This window comes from Parasteatoda tepidariorum, chromosome X2 (assembly GCF_043381705.1).
Source record: "Parasteatoda tepidariorum isolate YZ-2023 chromosome X2, CAS_Ptep_4.0, whole genome shotgun sequence".
NCBI lineage: Eukaryota > Metazoa > Arthropoda > Arachnida > Araneae > Theridiidae > Parasteatoda > Parasteatoda tepidariorum.
In genome coordinates, this window is record NC_092215.1 from 15,274,464 (window position 1) to 15,296,927 (window position 22,464).

The following is a 22,464-nucleotide window of genomic DNA, read 5'->3' on the forward strand; positions in this document are numbered from 1 at the left end:
TCACACACAATGCACTTTTGTACAAATTTGCTTTCTCGGCAGAATGTTTTCAAAAAAGCTTTAAAGGGCACTCACAGTGTAAAATCATATTTTGGAAACGTTATTTATTTATTTATAAAATACAGTAAACCATCAGCGACGTGCAAAGGGATGTCGGAGCAAAATCCTCGATTAGATTCCTCCAAAAAGAGAAGTAAATAATGTAATCTCTACACGAAGCAAAAAGTTTAATTAAATAAAATGGTAAGGACAGTAGGACGACTTCTATGATAAAAATTTAACACTAAACATACCATAATCGGTCAAATGGCTGTTTAAGAACTTTTGCATTGAAAATGTGCTTATCATCTTATCGTTTTTGCACATTTGACTTCATGACTTTTTCTAACGATTATATACGGTTAATATTCTATTATTATTATTTTCTTTGTATTTTGCTTGCTTCGAATAATACTAGTCGTATACCTATTTCTATCACAACCGGTCATTTGACCGGGAGAACAATTTATTGCTTTATAAATTATCGGATCAGAAATTACGATGTAATGCATCTTCAACGCATTGCATTTGATGAGTTGCACATTTCTGCAAAGACTGTTGCGTAGTTAGTTCAATCAGAATAACTGTGAATTCAAATTTCGAGAAAGTACCTAAAATTTCAGATTGGCATTTTTGTGTAAGAAAAAGTGACAAAAACTAAATGTTTTGGTAAGTAACTTATATTTTATTTTGATAGCTTTACTTCATTTCGAACTGACTGTTAGTTTTTACCCAGAAAAATGTCGAAACAATCAAGACAGCAGAAAATCTTAGAAGAAATAATATTAATTTTAAAATAATTATTAGAATTATAATTCTCATATATTATTATAATTATAACAATAATTATAAGAATTATAGAAATAATAATAATTAGAGGAAATATGTTTACGGAAAATGTACAATGAAAACACCCCGTATACAGAAAAAATGCGTTGAGTAATAAATTAAAAATTCTTATTTTTGTATTTGTAATACATGAAAATTGGTAATACACAATTTTGTTTAATTATAATAAAGTTTCTTTAGTTTATTTCCTTCCTAACATCCATATTTCATACATTCAAACAGGAAACATAAAGTCCGGACTGGCTATGGTAGAAATTAAGTGTTGGTATGTTTAGTGTTAAACTATGCAGAGGTTTTTTTTTTAAAGTTATGAAATTAGCAGAAGTCACCATGTAACAAAAGAACTTCTAATCCAAAATAACTGAGAATTCATCATTATGTTTCCAGAGCAATATGAATTTTTTTAGGTGTGAATAAAGAAAAGTTAAAATCATATCGCTAGATGGCATTAAAGTCATTAAGTCTGTGCGAAGGTGTTCGCAGTTAATTTTCTCAATTACTGCATTCCGTATGTTTTTGATATGTGAAGTGAAGGTTTTTTTTCTTCCTCAAAGTAACACCCATCATTTTCCTTCCATTGATGACGATTACGATTAGTTAATTTTACATAACTATTGGTTAACTTAAAGTGCCTTCTATCGGCGCAATTTTAAGTTTCTTTTTTTTTAACCACGCCTAAAACGTTTCCCATTGCTTTGGGAGCATACTGTTGAAATTTTGGTTCTTTTGAATTTGTGGTTATTTTGTTATAGGGTTTTAATTTCAGAGCTTTAAAAAAAAATCACTCTCTATTTAATTTTATTTCATTTAGGTACTTATTTTGCAAATGTATGCAAAAGTTATTCTTTTGTAAAGTTGTTATTCCTTTTTCATTTTAAGCAAAATATTTTTAGATTTTCTAAAATTTAAGAAGTATTTAAATCGTAAAGACCTATAAATCCATCATTAAGTTGCTCGTAAACTATGCTTGGTTCCTTATAAAATGCTTCATTTCCGCCAAATATTTACTTAACGAAAATTTTAGTTTCCTACTAAAACTAATGCTTGCAAATAAGTAGCTGAGTTTAAAATTTAATATGCTTCAGACCACGATTGGATGATTTCTTCGACTGGAGGCCTGTGGACATTGTCCCTTTCACTCCCTCTTCGCACGACACTGCAGTCAACTGTGACACTTTTGCAATGTTTTTGAATTACGATTTTTGGCCGTTGATATATGTTAGAACCGAAATATTTAATATTTTCAAGTAAAATTTAAACGTAATAAGAGAAATAACACAAAATATGTTATTGAAATTATTATCGAAGTCAATCACGCTGAATTAAAGATAAAAAGTATCAAATAAACTTATTTGTCAGATAAGGCTAAAAGCCACCACTTTTTACTTCCTTTGATTGCTTTTCGTTTCCTTTGACAGAATAACAGGTTCCCTGATTTTAATTATACGGTTAACGTGATTGATCTCGCTGAAAATTCGTCAGATTTTTGTTACGATTTTGGATATCGTAACTCAAAATATCATGTGCAGAAATTAACTTATGTAAGATCAACCTCTCGAATTTTTAACCTTGCATTTGAATGTATAAAAATCTAACCATCAAAACAAAGAATTTTCTGAAATTTCCATTTTGAGTATTATGCATGCTTTACGCTTTTCTTTAATCATACAAAAATAAAATGATTTCTGAAAGTTTTACACTGTAATTGGGCCTTTAACTTCAGTATCATCAATTATGCTTTTTCACCAATTATGGTATTAGAATTAGTAAATTACTTCTCATTTAATTTTTAAAAACGGTAGATGTTAGATAAAAATGAAATCTTTCAATTTCACTTACTGCCAAAATATCTAATTCAAGTTAAAGCTTACAAATATTATTGATTGTCAAATATTTAGACATTGTAGATATTTTTAGCTTTTTGAACATTCTTCGCTATTCATTAAAAAATTGTCTTATGCAATGCAATATACAATTGACATTGTTTATATTATTCATAAATTGCATTGCTTAAGTTGCACACAAATTACATTAATTTGTGATATAGTAGATAATCATCCCTTTCATTTAGTATTACAAAATGGTTTCAATTTAAGTTATCTAAATTATATTGTATTTGTTTGAATTTAACATTTCAATGTCTTGAATAAATTATTTATTATATGATTTAGATCTATCTCCCAGAATGCACTTTTAAACTAATGTTTGTGATATGACTCTATTTTATAAATCTTTTATCAAAATTGTTGTTTATGGTTTAAGTATGTCTCATAAATATCTTATGTGATCAATTCCTCATAATTAAGTAGTTTATAAATTTTTCCTTTAAATTATCATCTATGTTAAGTCGTTTTATTATTACATATGGTTTGAAACTACGTTTGTTATTTTACAAATTTCTATCTAACAAATTACTCATTAAATATCATTCATGATTTGAATTTATTTAACTTACGTCAAATGGCAAGGCCATGAAAAAGCTATTTTAATATATATTTCTTTTTTAATACTTTATATTCGTAAGGCTTGAATTAAATCATTGCCTTGTGGGTCATCTGTGGTGTATTTAAGTTCAAATGTCAAAATTTTCAAATCCTTTTTAAAAATTATCAACTTAGTGCAAATGATAAGAAATTAATTCTAATTTATTAAAAAAAAATCCTTTGCCCCCCCCATAGGTATATTTAATGCTATGGGGAGGCAGGGGATATTTTGTCGATTAATTTTCAAATCCTTTTAAAATATTTCCGATTTAGTACAAATGATATGAAATTTATCCGAATTTATTTTTAAAAAAATCCCCTGCCTCCCCATAGATATATTTAAATTTGAAGGAGAAAATTCAATTAAGACTAGAGCATTTTAGTTATTATAAAACACCGTTATTAGAAAATAAAACACCAGAGGGGTAGTAGATCAATATTTCAAATTATTAATTACCTTTTATTTACTCTTGATTTCACACCTATTAAAATATTTTAAAATTTTTTAGTTTTAATTCTTAACTTACCATAGACTATCAGACCAACAGCAATTATTTTACCTTGCAAATTGCGTATTCAAATATGTAATAAAATAACTGACATTTTGCGACATTGCTTCAAGAGCTATATTCAAAATCTTTTATTTAAATTATTGATTATGAAATTATTTCCGAATCTTCTTCTCTAAATTTAAATTTCTCTAATAAATAAAGTGATAAGAATAATCTGTAATTTTAGAAAAGAAATTTGAGTCATTAAACTATTTGGACGAAGAAAAGGTGATATTAAATGATAATAAACATATTAATTCATCGAATGATTTTAAAATTGAACAGATATAATTTAATGAATGTTTAAGTTTTCCTAAATAAACACAATGTAATTATAGTAACAGACAGTTTGAAATTTAATTTTTTGTTTTTAAACAAGAAGAAATCACGAATGAAAATTATGTACAGGCGAAAAGGTTTGCATTATTTAAATTGTTGAAAAAAGGATTTATATACATGTTTATAACTTTATTTGAATTATTCCAACTAATTTATATTTCTTGTAGGTAAGTTTTTGTCCTGTACATAGAAGGAATTCATATTCTCTACTCTGTTATAAGTCGTATTACATACACATAGGTAAATTCTCCGATAAATGTAACATCCAGATTTTTATAGTATAATGCCAGTTATTAAGGGTAACAGCAGCGATTATTGATTACCGCTAATCATGCGATTTGCAAAGTGGAAGGAATTAAAATTCAAGATTGCAAAAGCATAAAAATATTTAAATAAACTGTTAACCATCAACTATTACCAAAACTACTCTTAAAATCTTAATGCATATTGAAATAAATTTTTTTTAAATCATTTATGTAGCTGATAACAGCAAATCTGAAAATCTGGCATTGAATACAAAGCTGAAAACCGACCGGAAAATTACGATATGGCATATATTTCACAGATTGCCTAAAAAATGACATATATGCCCCAGATTGACGTATATTTCACAGATTGCCTAAAAAATGACATATATGCCACAGATTGACATATATTTCACAGATTACCAGAAAACCCATATATATTTCACAGATTGCCTGGATATTTTAACAAATGTCAAATGAAAAACGCGCTAAGTATGAAATATAATTGTATCATACTTTCAATTAATGTGATTATAATTTTTTAGTATTGGTTGAAACTTTTTCTTGATCCAACAAGTAGTTACGGAAGCCTTTTTAATTTATTAAATAAGGATAACAGAGAGTTTTAGTAATCGACATTAATTTTTAAAAGTAACGGGAACAACATTCGGATGAGGAAGGCATCTGCCCTGTATTCGGTGGAGGTAATTCGGTGGTATAATTTAACGACCATTGCCTGTTTTTTCCTATACTGATGTTTTTCCTAATTGGATATTATTAATAATAACCAAATAAGCCGGTTAAAGTGTAATGATGTCGTATAAGAATTTACTGCAAAATTTTTATTATCCTATAATTAAATAATTTAAATAATTTTCATTATCCCTTAATTTAGCACTCTAAATAATTATTTATTAAGCATAATATACTGTTCAAATTCAAGTTTAAAGAACCAATTAATTGGTTTATACTCTGAGAAATTTATTTTGATATCTGATTAGGAGCTCAGGAGCGTCATCTGTTGTTGAACTTTTTAACTAATTTCGAAAACTGTTTAAAATAAATTCTTAGATTTCCTTAATGGAACGCAGCGATATATACATTTAAACTCCTTCCATTTATCTAAAAAAAAAATTTCAAACTGTCGGCCATTTTGGAGACATTTTAGCCAAAACGATTTGCATTCAGGTTTTTGGATAAAAATTATTTCAACCTCATAAATAAAAAGAGTATTAAAAGTTTTGTTCTATAATGTAATTGTGCGTATTAAAGAACTGTGCCAAACATGTATATATATATTGCAAAGCTAACTTTTTTAGAATTGGTCCAATAATATAATTATATATTTCAAATATTTATTCCACCAAACAATGGCCTTCAGATCAAAACCGTTTTCTTGTTTGCAATTGATATCAAAAGTGTAACTACTTTGTAAATATTTTTCAAACAATTTCTCTTTTGCCTATTTCACTCATATATGAGGTAGGGGAAACATGGGAGATTTGGCATAGAGGAGTTTTGACCCAAACTTTGCCTTTTTCATGATTAAACATTTATTTAGCTGATGAACATCAGATTTCAAAATGGTATCAAGCAGGCTGCAAGTAATATCTTGCAAAATCAGAGGCAACAAAATTTTTAGCAAGGAAAGGTGTTTTTTTTATTTTTAATTATTGCAATTTCTTCACTCCTATGTCATTTCCCATTTACATACTAGGGGACCCATGTCATTTTTCAAAACTAAATTTTTAAAAAAAATGCCTTTTAACAAGATCTTATATTTATAAATGATGTAATCATCTGCGCTGCAATAGCAAAAAGTGTGCAATTTTTTAATATCGGTCAATAAAATGCAATTGACTTTACAGCTAAGTATTAGGAAAATGCACTGTGGACTTTATTTAAATTTTTATCACTTAAAAACGTTGCGTCAAATGAATGGAAATCTGATCGTGCAGTATCGTATGGCGTGCGGTAACACCACCCCTAAAAAATAAATTTTTTCTAGTGTTGGCCTTCTTCAGACAGTTAACTATTGTTTTATTGGTTTTAATAATTGTTTCAACTCTTAAAAGACAAAACTCTGTCTTAATCATCCTGTAGCAAGAAGATTTAATTTAGTTTGTATGCTCTTGAAATATCATTAAAAAAGAGGAAGTTATAGTTTAAACAAAAAGAATTTTAGCAACAGAAGACCAGCATAAATCATCAAATAATGACAATTTTGAAATTTGAGTGGAAAAATGAGTCAATGTATCAGACTCCTCATATTTCCCTTATTTTTTTTAAATGTATTGATAGATAATTGCTTTAAGCTGCATTCATAGTCTCATTTATGTTTTTGAATAGTTTAAAAAAATTCAACTCAGACTAATCTGGAATTTTTCTAAAATATATTACGCAGCATAAAATATAGATTGAATATTTTTTTCTGAATGTGATTCTAAAATTTCAGTTTTTAAACTGTTTTTAGGTTTAATATTTAAAATATTTCGCGAAAAAAAATTTCAATCAGTGTTTAAAATTTCAACACATTTATACATAAAATCAAAAAAAATTTTACTGGCTAAAGCATTTTTAAAGATCTGTTTTTATGTTCTATAAAAAAATTTTATTGAAATATTTAATTCAAACTCGAGGTCATTATTGTTTTATTATGATACACAAGTTTGAAAATTTTTTATATGAAACAGTTTTTAATGAACTACACAGCAGTATTATTAAATTTGAACCTAGCACAAAAAGTTTTGGATTTCTCCAAAACTTGCACACAACGTCTTGACTTTTCAAGCAACTCAGAGGTTCCTAAATTAGGTAGTGTATCCCAATTTTGAGTCTAGAGGCATTCCGAGTTGGGTTACTACCAAAAAATCATAATTTGTTTTTATCCTTCACTATTTTGACGTGATCACAGATGTAATTTTTGTGATCACTAGACGTGATCGCAAAAAATTTTCTTCTTCATGGATACCTTTCTGCTGAACCATTTCTTTAACCATTGACTTCAAACTTATGTAGCATTTTACGTAAATACGAAAATTAACAAAACGAATCAAGGAAACCAATCTAGTTTTGCCTCGAGGCTGTGCCAAAATTATTGGGATACCCTGACGTCACTAAATGAAAAAATTTACTCAAAAATTTGTGAAAATATATAGAAATAGTCATATTAAACATTTCTTAAAAATTTCTTAGAAATTCCATTAAAACCTGACTTATGGCTAATAATGACTAATTTGGGCCCTTGAAATTTCCTCAAATAAATAATTGTAGTATGCATATTGTTGACTTAGTAAAAAATAATATTGATATTTTTGAAGAAAAAAAATCATTTTGTGTATGAAAAAAAATAACAGAAGAGCATTGTTTTTCTAAATATTTAATAATAATTTTTTTCATATTTCAAAAATTATCAAAAACTATTGTCATTTAAACACAATCAACACTGTCAACTTTGTTTTCTCCTTCTTGCTTGGTCAAAGACGCTTTCTCGTTTACAATTATTAGTTTGGAGAAACTATGAAAACAATGATAGTACTATAATTTATTTTTATTCTACTCGTTATGACAAAGATGTTTTCTCGTTTACAAATATTATTTTGGAGAGAAATTTTATCATAGAAATTCTTTTGAAATCAAAACTATACAATCAAAACTAATAATACTCGTATTATGGTGTTTTTTTTTTATTCTACTCGTTATGACAAAAATGTTTTCTCGTTTACAAATAACATTTTCGGGAGAGTTTTAAGGATGAAATTTGTTTTCAACACTGTTAACTTTTTTTTCTTCTTCTTGCTTGGTCAAAGACGTTTTCTCGTTTACAATTATTAGTTTGGAGAGAGTCTTTAACTATGAAAACAATGATAATACTATAACTTATTTTTATTTTACTCGTTATGACAAAGATGTTTTCTCGTTTACAAATATAATATAAGGGGAAAGATTTTAACAATGAAATTTGTTTACATGATGAAATCGATGATGATATTATGTTTTTCTGTTTTTATTCTCGTTATTCCAAAGATGTTTTCTCGTTTACAAATATTATTTTGGCGAAAGATTTGTTTGAGGTCAAAACTATAATAATATTATGCTTTTTTTATTATTATTCTACTCGTTATGACAAAGATGTTTTTCAGTTCACAAGTATTATTTTGGGGGAGAGTATTTAGCAATGAAATTTGTTTAAAACGATATGGATAATTATATTATGTTTTCCTTTTCTTTTTCTTTTAGTTATGACAAAGATGTTTTCTCGTTTATAAATATTATTTTAGCCAGAAATTTTACCAAAGAAATTTGTTTGAAATCAAAACGATAATAATAGTATGTTTTTTTTTCTCGTCGTTATAACAATGTTTTCTCGTTTATACGTTTGGACACAGATTTTCACTATGAAAATTATTATAATATTATGTTCAGTTTTTCTTGTTAATACAAAAATAATTCTCGTTAACAAATATTATTACACATAATTTTCATGATGCAATTTGTTCAAGATGAAGGCAAAGATTATAATAATACGATTTTTTCTTGTGAATACAAAAATTATTACAAATTTAAAAAATATCATTTTGTAGATAGTTTTAACTGAAATTAAACTGATATTAATATAAAAAAATTTTGGCGTTGAGTAATATTGAAAATGAAAGCAAAATTTTGCATATTATAATAAAATGAATTAATTTCTGTTTGAATAGTAAAATATATTTATTTTTTGTATTTAAACGAAAATGTAAAATAATTCTAATTGATAAAATAATTCCTATTGCAAATTATAGAAACTATGTTTGTTTATACGTTTCTTATTTTCGCTACTATTTGAAATATTTTGAATTTTAAATAATAACAAGTTCACCAAAAGTGTTGTTCCATACGAAATTTCATCATTCATTCTTTATGATTAAGTTTAAATATCTGTATTAAATAAAAATAACTGGATTTTGTTTGGAATTCAAGTTTCCACTTTTTATGATAAACCCTTTTTATCTTTACTATAAAATATAGCACGTAATTTACAATAGGTTGAGGCTGTTCTTCTTCAATATCTTTTGCAAATGAGATCTTGCTGTTAGAAATTAGAGCCAGTAGAACAATTTAGAAGTTTTAAAATTGTTTAATAAATTTATATTATCACTAAAACATATTTTGAGCTTGAAAATTTCTTCACATTTTTGGTGTATCTATTGTATGTTATTTATAATAAGCTATCAGCCCATATAAACAATTTATGTGCAACACATAAAATAATTCAAATAGCAAAGAGTTTTTCCCAAATAATTTTTACAGGAATTTACTGGTCTTAAGGTTTTAATTTTTTCAGATATAATTTATATTACATATTATTATAATTTATGTAACAGAGTCCATGAGGAAGCATACAGTAAGAGCTATTAACAGTTTTGTAATGTGCCTCAGATTTAAAGATCTTAAAAATGTTATTATTATTTCACATGCATATTTACTGTTATAACCACTTAAAGAATATTTCTTAACTCATTGTTATATAAAAGCAAATGATTGTCTGTGTTTAATGACTTTTTTATTAATAAAAATTTCGTTATTTGTAACATATCAAATATATACTTCAAAAAATCTCTGTCTGTCTTTCTTCTCCATTTAAATTTTGTGGTAACTTACGTAAAATGTATTCGCGTAAGTTTGCCATTTGTTATTTTATTTTATAACCATCGTTGAACAGCCGAGCCAATTTTGGGTTTACGACTACCAGCGTTCAACTCCGTAGCCATGTCATTAAACCCAATCAAGAAGACATGGAAATTTCTGGATTAAGTATTAAGGGAAATTTTGCCATCATGGAGGACGTTTTGATGAATCAGTTACATGGAGAAGAAAACCACGAAAATCTTCCACTGTTAACCTGATGGTAAGTGGACTCTAACCCATGTTCCGTCTACCACTGAGAATATTTCCTGTCAGCACTCTGATCAGGGCGAGGAGGGTGCGGAATTCGAATCGACCAGCCATGGCTGGGATTCGAACCCGGTTCACCTCATTTGAAGGAGAACTCTATATCCCTTTAACCACCACGACTCTTGTCATTTATTATCAGGTATGTTGCTCCATATTGGTCATAATTCGTCAACTGGTGTTTAAAATTAAGAGAATTCGCAGATTTCGTAGATTATCTCCACAGCCGCTTAACTAATTAAAGCGAAATTTGGTATGCTGTAAGTTAACATTATGCAAACAAAATGGTATTCGAGAGTTTTAACTCATCATAAGTTACCTTAAATTGTAAAAAAAAAATTAAAAATTTTTTTACAAGATTATTAACTTTACATATTTAGATTTATGAGGATATTTCGCTTAGACACCAATAACACCAATTTAAACAAAATTTGGTATGAAGAAAGGTAAAGATAATACAAACAAAATACTACTAAAAAATTATAACTCATCATGAGTTTTAAGCATGACCAATCATATGATATTTTTTAGTAATTTTAATTAATTTATTTGATAATAGTCAAACAATTTTGAAGTGTGAAGCTTACACGTTTTAAAATCATTTTTTCAAGATTATAATTTTAAATGGCAAAATACAAAATTTGAACGAAATCACTTGTTTTTCTTTTTTAGGAAAAAAAATGCGAACATCTCAAGTTATTTTTCCCACTTCTTAAACCTATATTCTTAAGATTTTATTGAGAATATAGTCAGAAGAAAATAATCTGATAAAAATCTTCAAAATGTAATCTAAAGATTATTTTCAAATCCTGGTTTGTGGGTGTCAAATAATTTAAGATATTCAATGGATAATTTTCGTCATGCGTTGAAAGAACGGAGGAAATATTGTGGTGTCAACGCTGGGATTCGAACCCCCGTTCAACCATGAGATTGATAGGCTAAACTTCTCATCTAAATTGTGCACACGAACATTTAAGCAAAAATGTATCTTGAAAATACCACCAATAATTTGATATAATTAGTTTTTAATAAATGACTAAAAGTTCTAGATAAAAGACTTAAATATGTTCATCAACATCATCATCAATGGCTCGACAGCCCAGGGTGGGCCTTAGCCTTCTCAAAAAGCTTTTTCCATGTTAATCTTTTTTTTTTTGCTAGTGTTTTCCAATTTTCAGTTTTTAAGACCAAGGGGTCTTTCTCTAGGCCATCTATCTATCTCAAATTCGGCCTGCCTCTTTTTCATGTGCCAACTGGTCTGGCATTGAAAACTCTTTTTGTGGTACGGTCTTCGTCCATTCTGATAACGTGACCTGCGCATTTTATTCTTTGTCGTTTAATAAAGTTAATAATGTCAGGTACATTATATGAGTGATAAAGCCCTAGATTTGATGCTCGTTAAATATGTTCAGGGGTACAAAAATTTGTCAGCTGATTTTATAGCTCTTTAGTGACTTAATTAATTTTATAACTTAAATAAATAATTATTCGAGAGAAACAATATGCTTCATTAACGAACATTTGAAAACCATGATCACTAGGGTGGAATTGTATCTTGACTTTTATAAGGAAAATTTCTCTTATAATGTAAGAAACAATTGAGATTCATTTCTATCTAATTAAAACAACCATTATATTTTTCATCTTTTTCAAAATAAATTATACTTAAAAATACATTGAAATATTTAAAACGAGCATCAAAATAAAATCTGGCAAAAATTTTAAATAAAAAGGATTGTAAGAAATTTTTTAGTCCGTTTCATAATTAATTTTTAATTATCTTTTCCGATTTAAAAAAGAAAATAATAGTGAAATAGTACTTACAAGAATTATGAGAAATGTTCATTTCGAAGATCAAATATATTATTAAATAAAATCTTGCAAACATTTTGAATAAGAAGAATTGTAAGAAATTGCTTAGTCAGTTTCATAATTAATTAATTTTTAATTATATTTTCCGATTTAAAAAATAAAATAATATTGAAATAGTACTTACAAGCATGATGAGAAACGTTCATTTCGAAGATCTAATATATTATTAAATAAAATCTTGCAAGAATTTTGAATAAAAAGAATTGTAAGAAATTGTTTAGTCCGTCTCATAATTAATTAATTTTTAATTACCTTTTATGATTTAAAAAAGAGAATAATATTTAAATAGTACTTACAAGCATGGTGAGAAATGTTCATTTCGAAGATCAAATATATTATAAAATAAAATCTTGCAAAAATTTTGAATAAAAAGAATTGTAAGAAATTGTTTAGTCCGTTTTATAATTAATTAATTTTTAATTATCTTTTCCGATTTAAAAAAGAGATTAATATTGAAATAGTAATTGCAAGCATTATGAGAAATGTTCATTTCGAAGATCAAATATATTATTCTGTTTGCTTAAAGTTTAGAAGAAAATATTCTAAAAAAAGATGTCAAGATTAGAGAAGCTTGGTTCCTAAATAATTTATGATTTCATGAAACTTTCGCTTTTTTAAAAAAAAAATTATATTTGAGAGAGAAATAAAATGAAATGCTTTTAATGTAAGAAAGTAATATTCAAAACCGTGGGAAAGCGCTTCTTTTACTTATTTTTATTCATACATTCCAGTTAAAAAAATAATATTTGAGATCCGGAAATCATTTTTTCGAAGTATAATTGCATAATCGCGTAAGTATATAAATATGCTGCGGACATTTGTTTGACTCATTATCAATCAAACCTTTGAAGGTGAAGTTCATATTTAAATTTTGTTCTTTAGTGGACTTTTTGGGATAGTAAATATCGATATGGAATATTTTCGCTGCGAATTTATTCGAAAGTTTTGCTCTGCGGTAAGTACTTATTATTAAAAATTTCTTTCTTACTTTATTTTCTCTTCTTTTATTTATATCCTCATAATGCACTTTTATATATGCATAATTATTTGTATAAGAAAAAATTAACGATCCTGACTAAATATTAGTTATGTCAATTATAGACTTTTTTGCCCAATTGACAACCGATTGTCGCACTCTTTGTCAAAAATGCAATTTATGTATATTTTGTTATTATTAAATATGGAATTATTTTTAATATTTTCTAATATTCTGAAAAATTTGGTTATTTCAAGCTTGTGTTTCTATCTCAAATTTCACCCTACGCATCACTTTTGAAATTATGCACAAAAAAAAGAGTACTGCATACTGTATAGAGTATACTGTTTCAAGTTCACAGCCATTTGATAAATTTTGAACTTGGAAAATTACCTTTGGTATTGGCGTATGTCTAATACATTAGAATAAACATCTCAAATGTTTTTGGTAGTAAAATAGTGTTGAATAAACAATTTTGAAAATTAGAAAAAAATTTGAATTTTGAGATATAAAATTTTTTACATTATTTTAAAGATTGTAATTTTATATTATAAAGGCAAATTATAAAAATTTTCCACACAGGTGTAAAACTCCTTTATCCAAAGATAATTCCATGCACCAAAGAATTTTTAATTAGAATTTATTATTATTCTATTTAAAAAATAAAAAATTTTAAATTTTGAATAAAAAATTTTGAAAATTTGAAAATAATTTGAATTTTGAGCTATACAACTTTTTACACTATTTTAAAGATTGTAATTTTATATGTACTTCTAAGGCAAATTATACAAATTTTCCACACAAGTGTAAAACTCCTTTATCCAAAGATAATTCCATGCACAAAATAATTTTTTACTAGAATTTATTATTATTCTATTTAAAAAATAAAAAATTTTAAATTTTGCATGAAAAATTTTGAAAATTTGAAAAAAAGTTGAATTTGGAGCTATACAATTTTTTACATTATTTTAAAGATTGTAATTTTATGTGTACTTCTAAGGCAAATTATAAAAATTTTCCACATAAGTGTAAAACTCCTTTATCCAAAGATAATTCCATGCACAAAAGAATTTTTCATTAGAATTTATTATTATTCTATTTAAAAAATAGAAAATTTTAAATTTTGAATAAAAAATTTTGAAAATTTGAAAAAAATTTTAATTCTGAGCTATACAATTTTATACACTATTTTAAAGATTGTAATTTTATATGTACTTCTAGCTCAAATTATAAAAATTTTCCACACAAGTGTAAAACTCCTTTATCCGAAGATAATTCCCTGCACAAAAGAATTTTTCATTAGAATTTATTATCATTCTATTTAAAAAATAAAAAAAATTGAAAAATTTGAAAAAAATCTGAATTTTGAGCTATACAATTTTTTACTTTATTTTAAAGATTGTAATTTTATATGTACTTCTAAGGCGAATTATAAAACTTTTCCAGATAATTCCATGCACAAAAGAATTTTTTATTAGAATTTATTAATATGCCATTTAAAAAAAAATTTTAAAGTTTGAACAGAAAATTTTGAAAATTTGAAAAAAATTTGAATTTTGAGCTATACAATTTTTTACATTATTTTAAAGATTGTAATTTTATTAGGCAAATTATAAAATTTTCCACACAAGTGTAAAACTCCTTTATCCAAAGATAATTCCATGCACAAAAGAATTTTTTATTAGAATTTATTATTATTCTATTTAAAAAATTTAAAAATTTAAATTTTGAGTAGAAAGCTTGGAAAATTTAAAAAAAATTTTAATTTTGAGCTATACAATTTTTCACATTATTTTAAAGATTGTAATTTCACAAGGCAAAACATAAAATTGGAGCAAAAGCGGTTAGATTAATTTTTAACCAAATTTTAAATATACAACTTTTAATATACAACGTTTAATTTTATTGTCAACTCAACTTTATTGTCTCAACTTTTATTGTCAACTCACTCAGACACTATTTAACAGATTACGAAGTAATTTTATATTTTGCTATTTGCTATAACATTAACGATAATTTTAAAACAACAACGAATTGAAAATTTTTCCTAACAATTTATAAAATTTTCACCTATTATAAAATAAAATAATAAAAAATTACTATTAAAAATTATTTTTTGCTCTCGAATTATCACTTAACAAAGATATTTTGTAATTGTGTGCATAACTTTTCGATTCGATTAAATTTTCTTGAGATAGGGTGAAATACGTAAAAGTGAAATTCACATAAAGGGGTGTTCTTTTTTGACCAAACAGCGACAATCCCCATACTTTGATAAATAGCAATCTAAATCCAACAAAAAAAATTTATGCATATTCAGAGATGTCTAATTTCGTAGCTTGAAAAAAAATCTGCAATAGCTAATTTTTATTTTATAAACGTCGCTGAACAGCTGGCCCAGTTTTAAGTCTACGACCTAAATGTTCAACTCAGTAGCCTTGTAATTTTGAACCCAACCCAGAAAACAAGGGAACTCATGGATCAAGTGTTGGTCGAAATTTGCCTCCATCGAGGACTTTTTGATGAAACTAACCTGCATTTACGTTACATGGCGATGAAAACCACGAAAATCTCCGATGGTTAGCCTGACGGCAAGGGGACTCTAACCCATGATCTGTCTACCACTGATGATATTTTACGTCAGCGCTGTGGTCGGTGCAAGCCGAATGCGGAATTCGCAACGACCAGCCACCGCTGGGATTCAAATCCGATTCACCTCATTGGAGGGCGAATGCTTTATCCCCTGATCCATCACGGCTCGAACTAGCTAATTAACATATTTAAAGTTAGGCATTTGAACCACTAACCATTAAGATTGAGTCTTAGTACTGTATTTACGTCGCACTAGAGCTGCACAATGGGCTATTGAGGATGACCCGGAGACAACATACATAAGTCACACCCCGTTTCCAAGGGTGGACACGTTCACACACTAATCATCCATCCACAGATCGTACTTCTGACCTAACCCAAAGCACGATCAATCTCCGATCTAGTATCACCAGAGGTATTGATTTGTTAAGGGAACTTGAAGGATCCCCCGACAGGATTAGCATGCACAAGTCACCATTTTGTATACAGGGAGTCTTGCCTTCAGCCGATGGGAATCAAGCCCAAGACCTCTCAGACATCAGACATCCTGACTGATAGACCCAACGCCCTATCAGTCCGGCTATCCCGGCCACCGAGTCTTAGAACGTAAGAATCTGATAGTTAAATCAAAAACTATTCAGGATTTTCATGATTTTTAGAACCGTACATATCAAATATTACTAAACTTTGGCCAATAATTATATTGCTGATCGACTAGATCTGAAAATACTCCAACTTTTGAACATATTTATTTAGGACTGTTCAATAAATCAAAAAATATACCATTAGGGTTGAGTACAGAGATTACAGACTTAGAGTGGACGCATCATAAGGTTTGAGAAATGTATACCATTCCATGTCTGAAAATATCATCGCATGCCGTTAAGGGCGCTTCCCTATTATGAACTTCACAAGCTCGCCAAGTTGATCACCAAATCAGTCAATTGCGCTATAACAGCCATTTCTGTGCAAGTTTGAATGCAACTTTTGACTCTAATAAATATAAAACTTACATCAAATAAAGATGATTTGATTTAGATAAGTACCAGTTTAAAAACTTACGAGTCTATAAAAGAAAAGTGCCCCGAAGGGAGTATTTTAACATTTTTGAAACATTGATTGCCTGGCAATTCTCACTCCTCCTGATGTGTTCTCTTCCATGTTTATAACCACCTGTAATGAGCTACCCTGTAAAAACTATGTCTTTTATTTTCAGATTCATAATAATGGAAGAGTTAAGAATGAAATTTTTTGTCCGTTGGTCTTATTTCTGGGAATGCTTGGTGTTTCTGCGTTCCTCATTTATTTGGCTTCTTCGAAAGTTTTGGATATCTATTTTGGAAAGTCAAACCTCATTCTTTACATTCCAGCTTTTCTCATCCTCTATTATTCAGTAGTGGGTTTACATATGGTAAGAAGTGTTTTCTATCAACAAAAAGCTTCTTTTTTTTTGCGGTAAAAAAATATATTATTCTAGGTGTTTCACAATCATCACACTTGATGTCTTTTTATAATCCTTGTCAAAAATAAAGTCATACACATTAGGAGCCACAAGTTATTATTTGAGTGCTGAAAAGAAAACATTGTAATATATCAAATCACTTTATAGAAAGACACGCTTTCAAACATTAAAACCTTTTTTATTAATTTGGAGATAACAGATAGCGGGAGAAAGGTGATTAGTATTAGAATCAAGCAAATTTTGATGTTACAAACTAAGGTAGACAACTTTAAAGAGCGCAAAAATATTATTAAAAGCAGACAGCTGTTTCGAATGCTCAAAGGGCAACCTTCATCAGTGCAACTGTTGCACTGATGAAGGTTGGAGCATTCGAAACAGCTGTCTGCTTTTAATAATATTTTTGTGCTCTTTAACGTTGTCTACCTTAGTTTGTATTTTAGCACAAAGGTCGCCCACTTGTGTATTTAAATTTTGATGTTGTCAATGCATAATTTTAAGTGATTCATTAGCGTTAGATAACGGTTTTATTTCATTTTTCTCGCATAAATATTAAACTGTTACCTCCAAAGCATATTCTTAGCGATCTTTAATTCCACAAGGATTTTCAAAGTATGTATTATGAGTTGAAATTGAGAAACCCTTTATATATTATCACCAGACCCCACTGAAACAGCACCACAAAATCGAATTATGAACACTATAATTTATGGTATTTTATCACCAGCTAGCAAAAACGACTCCTACACTGACATGGAATATTTCTTTATTTTTATTCGAAATCGTTAAGTAAATTTTTGTTTCGCCAACATTATAAAAAAACGGTGAATATAATAAAGCATCCAATTTTAAATTGCATAAAAGTACCAGTTTGAGTATTAAATTAAAATTAAAGTACAACCAAAAGCAGATGAAAATTTTATATAAAGCAGACAAACTTTGGGTGTAACGACAAATGAAGAAAGGGTATCGAAGGAAACATATATCGATAGATTGACATTATCGATATACATTACAACATATATCGATTGTGACAGCACAAAAAATATCGTAAATAATTTTGGAAAAATTGCTACACAAATTTGATCAAAACAATTTGATCAGAAAATTATAAGGATAATTGATAAGAACGCAACATTTTTTAATAACAGTATACATTAAACCATCTTCGGATAGAGCCTCATTGTCCTTTTTTTTCTTTATCGTATCATTAAAATAATGCATCAAAGGTAAAAAATGCATTTAAAATTATAATCTGATTCCAGTGGGCATTTTCGATAAATAACTTAGTTCTGATCAGTGCAAAAACAACACGTCGTAAAGCGGAAATAAACTGACCAAGGAGACTAACATTTCACAAAATGCGTGAATGAAATTTATCATAACCGTGCATTCCTCCTTTTATACCGTTCTTCATTTTATTGTGTTCTTTATATTTTGTGTGTTGCTGTTTTAACTGATTTTTGGACACATATTATAACTTGATTTACATTTTTCTTCAAATATTTAATTTCAGTTATAACATCAGAAAATTAGTAGATAATTAAGAATGAAAGAAAAGAGAAAATTCAAGGAAAATTTAAGAATTTAAGATTTATTACATTTTATTAACTGCTCATAAGCTGCAAGTACATAGAATCCATAAAATAATCAAAATACAAAGAAAACAAGGAAAGGAAAGGAAATTAAAATTAAAAAAGGAAAATTTAAATTTCAAAGCGAAGAAAAAAAATTGATTATATAATTATAATGATAGTATTTCTTATTGATTTACTGATTACGGTAATTAGACAGAAAAAGTTGCATAAACACAAAGTTTGTATTATTTTTATTGTATTTTGTATTAATTTAATATAAAAATATGTAAAAAAAAATTTCAATCTAAGAGAAGCAGTTATTCATCATTGAAATTCCTTCAGTTCAAAAAATCAATCAAATGATTTTTTAAATATGACTGGAAAAAAATAAAGGATTTTTTTAGGATGATATATTTTAGAAGAAATATAATTAATATAATCTTAAAAAAATGAGTATCGATTAAACTGTTTCTTATAATTAAAATTCATCAAAATATATTTTTACTCGTAATTAAAGAGTCNGTTATTTCAATCTAAGAGAAGCAGTTATTCATCATTGAAATTTCTTTAGTTCAAAAAATCAATCACATGATTTTTTAAATATGAATGGAAAAAAATAAAGGATTTTTTTAGGATGATATATTTTAGAAGAAATATAATTAATATAATCTTAAAAAAATGAGTATCGATTAAACTGTTTCTTATAATTAAAATTCATCAAAATATATTTTTACTCGTAATTAGAGAGACAGAAAAAAAAATATATAAAAGGGACACCTGTGTCCCAACTGCGTCAAAAGGTTAAATATTTAAGAAAAAGAGTCCTAGAATTTTGAACGCAACCACTTTCAATATTTAAGAAAAAGTCGTAAATTCCTCGTACATTTTCCTACCACTTTAAATAATTAGGAGAAAGCAGTAAATTTTTCCTGAAACTTTAAATATTTAGTAAGAAGCCGTTGATTTCAGCTCTCTCTAATGTAAAAAAATTTCAATTTTCAGCTGTGTGTAGTATTGCTACCTATTGCACGTAAAGTGAAAAGTGAAATGATATTATCACGTGCAACACGCTTTTATTATCAAAATTTACTTCTCGGAAGTCAACTTCATCAGCAACAGTTTTCTGGAAAGGTATCAACCGTAAATGATAGTGTAACATCAGAAGAAACCGCAGTAATTAACATTTTTCCACCTTACCACTCCATTGACGACAGCCCCCCATCTTATGAAATGTCTACTAGAAATGTTCTGCCCAACGGATCAAATTATTATCCTTTACCAACGTATGAATCTGCAACAATTGATGAATCTGTTCGTGAGTCATCAGTTGAAGGTGAACCTTTAGGAGCAGTTGTACCAGGTATGAATATTATAGAAGGTAATGCAGTGGATTATAATAATAATAACTCATACTAATGAAAAGAAATTGTACACAATTTTTCAAATTGCAGCAGAAACTCGAGACTGCAAAGTATTAATGTTGGGTTTAAAGGCCAGGGTTAATATAAAGTAAAAAATTTAGTTTGTGATAATGCAATGATTATATTTATATTAGTTACATTGCAAAACTTTTATTTAATTTTTTTAAAATCCAAAGGTTATTTGACTTAATATATTGTAAAAACAAAATATGCTTATTAACAAAGGCTATATTTAGAGTTTTAAACAAAACAGAGCATTATTTTTGTGAATTACCTTTTGTGGATTTTATATTTTGTATCCACTTTATATATCTTATATCTATATACCTGTTAATAAAACTTATTCATAAAATAAATTGCCTTTATTTTTATGCATTCACAAACATTATACATTCACAAACATTTCAAAGGGAATTCTATGATAACCGTCTAAATAGACATAATTGCACAGCAATAAATGGTCAACTACTCATTTGTACTTTAAGTTTAACTTGGAACTGATTTTGCTGTTCAGCAAAATGTGTACTTTTACAGAATCTTTTTATATGATCTATTTGAAATTTAAATAGATTTTGCTCTTCAGGAAAATTTTTATTTTTACAGAATCTTTTTATATTATCTATTAGTTATACTTGGAATAGATTTTGCTTTTCAGCAAAATCTGCATTTTCACAAAATCTTTTTATATTATCTTTTTGCAGCTCTTTTTCCACTGATAGTAAAAAAGCAGAGTAAAAATTTCTCCAATATTTTTAATTTCACCAATATTTTAAAGTATTTCGTGTTTATAAAGTCTTTTATTTTTACATTTTAACTATTTATAAGTCGTGATGCTCAAAATCAAAATATAACGGATTCATAAGTATTCAATTTGGTGGAAATGCTGCCTTTCATTTCATGCTACAATGGACATTTAAAAAATTTATGAATTTACCTAGGTGAAAAAGCTGGCTTTCATTTAAATAATGCAATGAACACTTTAAAAAATTGAACAATGGAAAAAATTTTCAACTGTGTTAAAAATCACCTGTTCATGTCAAAGATTAAAGTGTTACCACAATCTACAGTTCTCAGTCTGAAATTTTTCTAAAAATGGTAGTCAAACATAAATGCTTACTTAGCTGGGCATATTGAAATTCCTATAAGGTTACAACGAACATTTCAAAATTTACACGTATAAAAATTTTATTTTTTGTGCCAAATATGTTCGTTTTGAATCATATTTTGAAATTGTATCTTACTCTTTGCTCCTGAGTTTTTAATTTCTCAAAAAATGATAGTCAAGTTTAAATGTTTAATTTGATGAAAATGTTGTTTTCAAAGTATTGCTACATTAGATACTAAAACTTTTATTCAAAAAATGCAAGCATAAGGTTGTTTTCAAAGTAATACTACATAAAATACTAAAACTTTTATTTAAAAAATGCAAGAATAAGGTTACAATGTACAATTAAAAGATTTACATAACGAACAATTTAATTTTTTGTGTTATATGTATACTATTTTTGCCATGTTTTGAAACTGAATCTTACTCTTTGCTTCTGAGTCTTTAATATCTCAAAAAATGATAGTCAAATCTAAATCTTTAATTCGGTGAAAATGTTATTTTTAAAGTAATGCTACATTAGAAACTAAAAAATTTATTTAAAAAAATGCATCATGGAATACTTATTCATATGTGTGATATATAATGAAGTCGTTTCAAAGTTTAGAATTACATTTGCTCTAGACCTTACATTTCATTCCAGTGAATTGTATTTTTCTACAGAAGGCAAGCAATCATCAGTGTTTACTTAACCGAAAATGCTGAGTATCCCATAAGTTTACAATCAAAATACATTCAAATGACATTCAAAATATATATATATTTAAAACATTACCCCCTCCCCGCCAAAAAAGGAGAAAAAGCAAAGAACATGTGATTTTTTTTACGTTTATTATCATCTACTCCTATTAAACATTAAAATGGTACAATACACTAGATTTCTGAGTGTTGAAATTTTCAAAGAATCTCAGTCAAACTTCAGTGATTAATTTAGTGAAAATGTTGATCGTACCATGCTACATTGGACTATTTAAATTTATTATTGGAAAAGATTTATTATAAAAGTTAGCACTGCTCAACGT

At 27.3% G+C, this 22,464-nt stretch overlaps 1 protein-coding gene and 1 long non-coding RNA gene across 2 annotated transcripts in view; one reads left to right on the forward strand and one right to left on the reverse strand.

The window, feature by feature from the left end:
• Positions 1-13,102: 13,102 nt before the first annotated feature.
• On the forward strand, positions 13,103-20,659 carry LOC139427217 (uncharacterized). The gene is made up of 3 exons (XM_071188154.1): positions 13,103-13,267; positions 17,097-17,291; positions 19,919-20,659. The coding sequence occupies exons 1-3, from the start codon at positions 13,223-13,225 to the stop codon at positions 20,330-20,332; spliced, it is 654 nt and encodes a 217-aa protein (XP_071044255.1). The 5' UTR covers positions 13,103-13,222; the 3' UTR covers positions 20,333-20,659.
• The window catches only part of LOC107457334 (uncharacterized), a 28,944-nt gene continuing 23,764 nt past the window's right edge, over positions 17,285-22,464 (reverse strand). Inside the window, exon 3 of the long non-coding RNA XR_001585817.3 lies at positions 17,285-17,449. This is a non-coding gene — a long non-coding RNA (uncharacterized lncRNA). The remainder of the gene's footprint in view (positions 17,450-22,464) is intronic.

Coding starts and splice junctions, on each gene's coding strand:
- LOC139427217 (XM_071188154.1), top strand. CDS start 13,223: ATGGAATATTTTCGCTGCGAATTTATTCGAAAGTTTTGCTCTGCG. Junction 13,268..17,096: donor TTCGAAAGTTTTGCTCTGCG/GTAAGTACTTAT, acceptor TTTTATTTTCAG/ATTCATAATAATGGAAGAGT. Junction 17,292..19,918: donor CAGTAGTGGGTTTACATATG/GTAAGAAGTGTT, acceptor TTCAATTTTCAG/CTGTGTGTAGTATTGCTACC.